General features: G+C 37.7%; 1 protein-coding gene across 1 annotated transcript; it reads left to right on the forward strand.

Annotated features, from left to right (window-relative positions):
- Positions 1 to 156: 156 nt before the first annotated feature.
- Positions 157 to 8,864, forward strand: LOC145233258 (uncharacterized). Its single transcript, XM_080097952.1, has 3 exons — positions 157 to 698; positions 1,761 to 1,858; positions 7,508 to 8,864. The coding sequence occupies exons 1-3, from the start codon at positions 613 to 615 to the stop codon at positions 7,831 to 7,833; spliced, it is 510 nt and encodes a 169-aa protein (XP_079954078.1). The 5' UTR covers positions 157 to 612; the 3' UTR covers positions 7,834 to 8,864.
- Positions 8,865 to 9,419: the final 555 nt, after the last annotated feature.

A 9,419-nucleotide genomic window follows, 5' to 3' on the forward strand; every position in this document is an offset into this window, starting at 1 on the left:
GTTGAAGTTCTAACACTACTGGTATTGGCTTGTATATAGGCTATTTGGAAACAATTTTTGATTTGAAACACCAAAAAACAAACAAGAATCTGTATCCAGGTTTGGTTGCTATAAAAACTATATCCTTTAAGCAAGACGAGGAGCCAGCCAAAGAAAGCAGCCAAAAATTATGACACAAGCCACAACTATTTTTGAAATTTCCATTATTTTGTTGGCAAAACCATAGCATTACACGGGGCTAAACTCGACCTCCTTTTGGTGGGATACGCATGACTGGTTTTTGCCTGTACGTGATAATGTGTAACCAATGGTTTACTGGTTACTTAAACATTTGCAATTCAAATTATTTCTTGACTCATAAAATTGACAGTATGTTTCACAGCACCTAAAATTTCTGAGACAGGAATAAGAGTTTGTGCTATGTTTGTTTAAGTACCAAGAAAGTTAACCTCGGCCGACAGAAAAAGGCTAACGGCCTAACGCGTTTGGTGGAAAAAAATGTTAAGCCAGTTTGTCTCAATGAGAGAAACAACCTATTCATTTGTGATTTGTAGTCGACCACATAACGAGCTTTTAGACCTAGTGTAGCCGTATATTTGACACCAAAGGAAGATGAAAGGGTCAATTTCTGGCCGGGTGTTTCTGTCTTTATTCGTCGTATGCTTGATTGCCTCTACAGTTTCAGCAGCAAGACGAAGGTAAATATAAATAGAATGAAGTAGATTTTTTTGTATATTGTACAGCGCATGCGGGTAAACATATTAAGTAAGGCACTTTTTGTCGGTACGTTTTCGTACATGAAGCTAATCAACCAGTTTGCCCGATCTAGCTGATTTAAACGGCCTACTTGGTAAACAGTACTTCGTTTATGCGCCATAAGCTCTGTGTACCGAAGCGTTGAATGGTGTTGGTTTTCAACTGATGGCCCTTTAGAACGTCTTCAGTCGCCTGGTGCGTCTAATTTACCCCACAAAACGGTCTGCACTCTCAGCTTAGTTTGAAGACAGGCTTGACTCAGTCTTCGACAATGCCAAAGAGGTCCTCAAATGTCTGAGAATTCCGTACTCTTATTCCCTTTGTATGTCATTGAAAAAAAGTACGGGGAATTTTATCGTTTCCAAGAAGGTAAAAGGCTAACGGCTAAAAACATGATTAACTGCTCAGTTATTGTGCACAGTAGTTCAAACATTAATGGTTTTAATTGCACTGGTTACCATCAGACTGTTTGTAATATACGTCCTGTCCAAACACTGACGTGACTGTTTTCCAAAGTTATTAAACCTGTACTTGAATTGTGATGTTTGCTTTTTGTCATTGTCCCTTGGGAAATGTGGTAATTCAAGCCATTTATTGCCTTGCGGTAGACGGTTGGGTGTAAACTCCTTTTTTAACCGGCTCGGTTTTGTGGCGTAATAAGTAACTTGTCAAAGGCGCCCATTGTTTTCAATGGACGTAAAACTTTCGGGCGTTCCGATTCCGATAAAGTCAGATCAAAATAACTCATGTGAATATGTGCTCTCATTAACGAACAATGTGACAATTACACTATTTATTATGCCGTGACTAAGATATCAAAAAGACGACAGTTTATTGAAACATCAACACAAAAAATGTCCACTTGGTGACAAAAACAAAACATATTTGTTTTCGCCTTCATACGATTTTTTGATTTAAGGTTTTTGTTTTTCATTAGTTTGAATATTTGCGTGTCGAACTTCAGAAAAAATTGAGTGATTACAATTTACCTTTATGTTTTCTAGGTGTTATTTCGCAAGCATATGCCGAAAATGTCGCCACTATTTGTACGGGAGGTACACCCGCAGCATAACCGACGATGAACAGATGGAATCGCTTGACGGTAAGTAACGCTTTTATTGCTTATGTTGTCACCTTATAACTTTGATTACACACCTGCAATACCAAGACAGTCAACAGCAGTTTTTTGCTTGTGGTGCAAACTGGCACGCGTCAATATTTGATGCAGGGATATTGTCGAACTTGTTTGTTTTGTGCCCACAGGGTAAGGCTGAACCGTGGTTCGTTACAAGCGGTTTTCGATCTCCAAGTTGACTAAAACAGTCGTTACATGCGCTCTAGGATTTAGTCACGAACTTGGTTTGTGACTTTTTTCGTAATCGTTGAGAATTTGTTTTAGGGGTTAATTTCAGCTTTGAAAACTTTGTTGCGAATTGCTTCGTGAGGATAAGTTCCTCTTTTAAACAAATTAAACTGTTGGGAAAAGTTAAACAAAAGTTCCCAAATGTCTCTGTGGTGAATGATTGTAAAGTAAAAACCCCGAGTTTTTGGTGGTGCCGAGTAACTTTTAGTAACCTTTTTTCGAAATTACCCATATTTATCAAAAACACGACTGCCAGTGTACTTGTGTATATGAATACACCATGAAGACATCATCAGTGCAGGTCACCATCAATTTATCCACAAATGATTTATCCCGGTTGTCATCATCAGTGCCGGTCACCATCAATTTATCCACAAATGAATAGAATATATCTTACTGTTCGCAACACGGGTTTAGCTGGGTATAATTACAATCCTTGAAACTTACCAAAGGGTGCTCTTTGCCCACGTGTCTCAATGAAGTAATGCGAATAGCAGAGACCGAACGAGAGACAGTTGAACTTCTCAATTAGATTACCGCGAGCCGTGTCAGTCACAAAGGAAACCAACCTTAGCTGCACAGTTTCACACACTTTGACGTGTAGACGTCGGTTGCGGCAGATAACAACGCAGTTTGCACAGACGGAAGCATTCCTCCACGACCAACAACGTTTTTATGCAATAAATGACTTTTAAATTCTGCAAGTTATGTACATAAAGCACAAAACGCATGGACTTTTTACCCCTAACCTTTTGGTTAGTGCTCTGGAAAATGAGTAATTGTTTGAGAACGCATGTCATTAAAAAAAAGAATGAAGATGTTTGAAGGCCTTGAAGGTTATTTGTGTTTCAAACAGTATTTTACTGCTTTAGGTGACGATTTAAGTTTACCATAGTAAACTGTATAGTAGCGGGAATACCTTGTGTGTATTGCGGTCACAGACCCAGGGGCTTTGGGTTTTCTGCTTGGCAACGCGCAAATGGCAATTTACATTGACGACTTGGGTGGCTTAACCAATACATAAAGTCCAATAACGGCCTTAACTTCGAATAGGATTTGTAACTTTAAAAGGACATATGACTTGTTTCAAAAGGTTGTCTGCACTGATCGTTCGTTCACTGCTTCCGTTTTTTAAGTGCATCTTTGTGCTTTCTACCCTTGTGGCGCCCAGAAAAAGGTTATAAGGCCCATCGTTGTAGAATATTTTTTTACTTTTGAAAGATGCTACCTTCCAGAAAATTAGTTTTTTTTAAGTTGTTGTCGATGCTTAACACAACGTTTGTGTCCATTAAACATGTTTTTTTAATAATCAAACTGCGTATTAAACTTGATTACTCCAGGAAAATAATATCATAACGTATTTAAAGATAAGGAAGTCAATCCTTTTAACAGCGATTGATCTTGTGCAGTTACCAAGTGCCTAAAATTTTGTTCGAGCGTTCCCAGAGCAACATATCTTATTGTGTGACCGCTGTAATCCAAAAAATTCCGAATTGCGCAGCCGAAACTATGCTAATAGCAGACTGCGCGGCTTAAACTGAGACGAGTGCGTTTTATTGGAAGCTGTCGGCTCACAGTACATGATGTCTCATAATCACATGTTACGGTTGAGATTTCGACTTTGGTTGGGTTGCACTTGACTCGTTGGTTAAATGGCTGTTGATTTTGTCACTGATCGAACACACGTACTTTGCCGTCATATAAATCCACTACAATATTGGTTAAACTACAAGTACAGGTGCTGTTCACTTTTGACGTTAAATCATCCATAAAGTAGTGATTCCAATTGGTCCATAACATGCTACTTAAACAACAGTTGCAAGGCATACAAAATGCAATCAATGTTTTGTAGCATTCGGATCTAGTCTACAAAAGAAGTGCCAACAAAATTGATCCAGTCATATTAGGATTAAAATGTAAAATATCGTTAGCCTACCAACTATTTTGAAAACATTCTTTTTTAGATTATACTTGACAAGTATTAGATTTATCATCGAAAAGTTATAAATTTTGCCTCAACAGCATCATCATTATGGGTCCCCTTCCCTGAACGGGACACATACTGATTTTACTCAAAATGTGTTTTTTTGTTTTTTTTTCTTTCATTTTTCTTCTCCCCAAAGTTTGTCCGACTCGTTTTTCCATCAAATCCTTGATGGATTTGGATGAAATTTACACAGATGGTAGATGTAGTTATGTAGATGTGCATCCCACTTTGTTTTTGTTGATAATCCCAGTATTTACCCCGCTAGCCCCCTAAAATGGGTATTTTTCCCCCGAAGTTTGTCCGACTCGTTTTTCCACCAAATGTTTGATGGATTTGGCTGAAATTTACACAGATGGTAGATGTAGTTATGTAGATGTGCATCCCACTTTGTTTTTGTTGATAACCCCAGTATTTACCGCGCTAGCCCCTTAAAATGGGTATTTTCCCCGAAGTTTGTCCGACTCAATTTTTTATCAAATGTTTGATGGATTTGGCTGAAATTTACACAGATGGTAGATGTAGTTATGTAGATGTACATCCCACTTTGTTTTTGTTGATAACCCCAGTATTTACCTCGCTAGCCCCCTAAAATGGTTTCCCCCCCTGAAGTTTGTCTGACTCGTTTTGCCATCAAATGCTTGATGGATGTGGCTGAAACTTATACAGATGGTAGATGTAGTTATGTAGATGTGCATCCCACTTTGTTTTTGTTGATAACCCCAGTATTCACCCCGCTAGCCCCGTAAAATGGGTATTTTCCCCCGAAGTTTGTCCGACTCGTTTTTCTATCAAATGTTTGATGGATTCGGCTGAAATTTACACAGATGGTAGATGTAGTTATGTAGATGTGCATCCCACTTTGTTTTTGTTGATAACCCCAGTATTTACCCCGGTAGCCCCCTAAAATGTTTTTCCCCCCGAAGTTTGTCTGACTCGTTTTGCCATCAACTGCTTGATGGATGTGGCTGAAACTTATACAGATGGTAGATGTAGTTATGTAGATGTGCATCCCACTTTGTTTGTCCGGATAACCCCAGTATTTACCCCGCTAGCCCCCTAAAAGGGGTGAGTTTGTAAACAATGTCAGAATTGGCTAAAATTTGGATAGCTTGTAAAGTATGCCAATTATCGTTATTGCGCCATTGCCGTTCAGGGGTTGTTAACAGCCCTTCGACGTCAGAAACATTAACGGTTGTGCTCAAAACACCTCTAGTGGTTGAAATTTTAAACTTTGGCAGATTGGACTGAAATTTTGCAGTACTATTGATTGAGTCATTGTGGTTTCCTACTTTTAAGTTTGTGTGTGTTGAACCTCAATTAGTTATCCTACTTACTCATTGTTATCTATTGAAATGCATTATCTACAACTTTGCATGTGTGGGGACCCATGAGTTTTTGCTTGCAGAAACAACCAGGTTATAAAAGACGATGGCTAATATGGGACCCAATATAAATAAGTGTAGGAAATATATTAATGTTTCAAAATATGCTATAGTGTATGTGCAAGGGCAATATGTGCTAAACCACCCTTCTAGTTTTTATTGAGATGGTACTACTGTTAAATTGTATGCATCATGTTCTCATTTTACAAACAACCTGAGTATAAAATGATATATATGACCTTAATTTTTTGGGTATGCCACATCATATGTTGTCATGAAATCCTCTAGCACAGTGGTTCTTAACCTTTTTTGTGTGGTTTCCCACTTAAGTCAACCACCAACTTCGATTTTTCCCCTCTGTTATTTATATAATCATGTTTTGTGCCCTACGTTAAAAAACAAATTATTCATTAAACGAAATAATTTTGTGAAGCGATTTGGTCTATAGACCCTAAAGGTATATACTGCATCTTATTTTGTTAAATTGTGCTTTTGTGAGAGAGTAAAACTTTTTAGAAGTCTCCTCTACTTGCTTTGGTCATGTATTGCATCACAATCAACAAAGGAAAGGCTTTTATTCGTGCACAATAGCAAAGTCATTGATACTTAATTCTAGTTTTTGAATGTTTTTCATGAACTTAAAACCAAAATTTGACAGGACATTTTTTTGCGTTTGACAGTTTAATTCAGGACAGGTGCATTAATATCGTTTTGTTTGGTCAACAATACACTTCGATCTTCTGCCACCCCTGGTTCCACTTCAGTAAAAGAGTAACATAGCAAAACTTGTGTTTTCTGTAATTCCTCCTCCCAGGGGTTTTCAGGCTCCGTTGTTACACAGTTCGAGTTCCTGTTTGATGAGTGGTAAATGGCCATAAAGTAGATTTTTTGCAACAATAACAAAAAAACGTTTATCGCTAGTTTTACTGCGTATTGTTTCTGAACACAAATTTACTTATTCTAACGATCTACTGTAGAAGCTTTGTAAGTGTGCAAAAATAAATTTGCTTCCATTTTTTTAACACTGCGATAAATGAATCTCTACAACTATCGGATCATATTACTGATAAATTGGCTTTTGTGCTTGTTGTCAAACATATTAAACGTCTGCAAGTGCTGAACTGTGTTGACGAGCTCAACCCAGCGCAAAACCAAATAGGCGTTATTCCTGTGTTCGATCAGTAACACGGCTGGGACATGCTTTGCGGTTACCTTGAGCAAATAAAACCCTTCCCCCTATTCAGCAACTAAATCAACACCCGAAATTTGCACCAAAAGCCACGTTGCTCACTTCTCATTTTTTTCGTTTGACAATATGGTAAAACCGATAATCGTTCTATATTTGTGTGTTGTTTAAGCCCTTTAACATTCGAATCGGTTTAAAATATAGACACTTGTAGACACTTTACATCGTTCGAAACGGTAACAAAAAGTACAGTTAAACAGTGTTATCATCATAAAAATGCTTTGGGTCTGGGCATACCAGAAGCTTTTAAATACACGGATGGTCACCACGAGAACAGATTTGCAATTAATGTTTGGCTTGATTCCATCGATTTTGCAAATGCCACATTTCTAAGCACTAGCGTAAACACCAGGGCTGCCATACCGTCCATATTTCTAAGATTGTCCTTCTTTTAAAGGTTTATGTCTTATAAAAATGTACTGTATTTAAAAAAATGTCCTTGTTTTTGACTTGAGTCCTTTTTTGTGACTTGATTTCCAACGATTACAAGGAATAAACTTAGTAAAATTTATAGATCACATCCCTGCTACAAGTAAACGTTAATCTAGACCTGAGCTGTCGTGAGATGCACGACGCATTTTCTACGAACAAGGAGTTTCTGGAAAAAAATATTTCTGGCAAAAAATGTGTGATATGTCGTGGCTCGTATAAATGCAAAGATTTGTTCAAAAACCTTCGTTCCATTTCAAGCTAAAATTTGATTTTTTAGTTGTCCTTATTTTGGTGTCCATGTCGATGGCAATCATGATTGACACTGCGTTTGTTCATTACAGACGACACTTCACATATCTGGCCCAACACCGATTTTCCTTTGCCTGGAGAACAAGACGACTCGGCACCGAACATTCCTGAATACAGCGATCTGCCGGATTTCAAAAAAGGATTATCTATAAAAGATGCGGAGGCGAACGAAAATGAAATGATTTCACAAATGGAGAAACTCGCTTTTAACGACAAATTTCCGGATCCCAATGTGTCACACCATGTACAGAAGAGGTCAACACTTCGTCACTTGCGGAGGTGTTACTATCTGATCAAGACACCATGCTGCAAACGCACTGGATCGTCAGTTTTCATCGGTTATCATGTCAAGCCGTGAACAGCTCAACCGCGGCCCAAACAACGTCTGTAGTATCGCGCTTAACTATTTATAACAATCCAAGGGAAAACAAACTGAAAAACCATGTGTTGACCGACGTTTCTGTAATTTTTGTTTCCGTTTGACGCTAATATGTACAGAACTTTGGGTATTTTACCCGTTATTCTATTTATGTGGCATTTTTGACATGGACATGAATATTTTCCTGTGTGATATCGCGCACTGAAGTGTTCCAACGCCGCTAGCTTGTTCTATTCTCCACCGCCTTTGTACTTCTTGGAACTAAGTAACATACTCCACATCATTCAATAGTGTTTGGTAGAAGGAGGATGTAATTTCCTTAGATTGACAAGTAAACATCTATTCAAATTTGATGCAATTCGCAGAACATATGAATGACTTGTTGAATAAGAGGAAACTCTTTAAAATCATCAAAATGCTATTATTTAAGGTGTTTACGCCAATCAACAAGCTAAACAACTAACTACAAAAATATTTGTTACAATTTTTGTGTTTGTACAAACCTAAAAACCAGAAATACTTGGCTGTAATCAAACCATAGGTACAAAAATCCTATTAAATCTTATTGTAACTTCATCATGCTTAAAATCATTCAAAAACGAATCGTGAGTTTGTGAATTACGCAACACAACATGTGACATTTTAGAAAACCAGAGAATAATTTCCAGATACGTCACTATCTCTATGGTAACCACTCATCCCTGTTTTCTATCATGCCCTAGGATCTAATCTATGTGGTATCGCTGTTTAGCATTTTCAGTCTCTTTAGATGGCACCAACGATGGCATAACGTACTTTGCCGAATCACTTGCTTCAAGCACGCGGTCATTGTCGTCGATTTTGACCAGTTTTTTTGCTGTCAAGTTCATGCAGTTATTTCTGTGTGCGTGATTTCGCGATTAATGATGTGTAACACGTTTTCAGTTGTTGTACAAAACGGGTTGTCTCGTATTTCAGCATTTTAATACCAGCATCTATTCATTTTAATAAATTGATTTTCTTCACCTTGACTTACTAAATATTTTTATGTAATTTGCGTCTTAAAATATTTTATAAAAGCAAATAACCACTTCTAAAAAAATCATAGCGTCAGATTTGCATACAATAAGTCAGAAAGACACGCATATTGTGTTGCATAACTTTGCCAGACAGCGCAATCTCAATGCTTACCTGCGAAAGGATAGTTAGAACTTCACGTGTCTAACCTTTAGCGCTCTCATTTTGCCATTTATTTGGCAAATTATGTGTTATTGTATTAACATGATAAAAGGTTATTCATACTGTGCTCAAAAATTCACAAAACGTCAGTTTAGTTGCTATTAACGGCTATGTTAGTATTTCAAACAATCATTAGAGGTATTTAAATCAGACGTCGAACAATAACGGCCAATGTCATAACAAGGCAATAACAGCGTCTTCAACCCAGCCCAACTTAAGTGTTCGTCTGACATCAAATCAGTTTTTGGCTGTGAGCTGTCAAAAAGAAATGCGACACGGTCTGGGACGTTTTTGAGAGTTTTGAACAACAAACTTGAGGTCGCGGCCGAGCAAGGTATTTCACGTTC

Source organism: Phallusia mammillata, chromosome 6 (assembly GCF_965637545.1).
Source record: "Phallusia mammillata chromosome 6, kaPhaMamm4.hap1.1, whole genome shotgun sequence".
In the NCBI taxonomy this organism is placed as follows: domain Eukaryota; kingdom Metazoa; phylum Chordata; class Ascidiacea; order Phlebobranchia; family Ascidiidae; genus Phallusia; species Phallusia mammillata.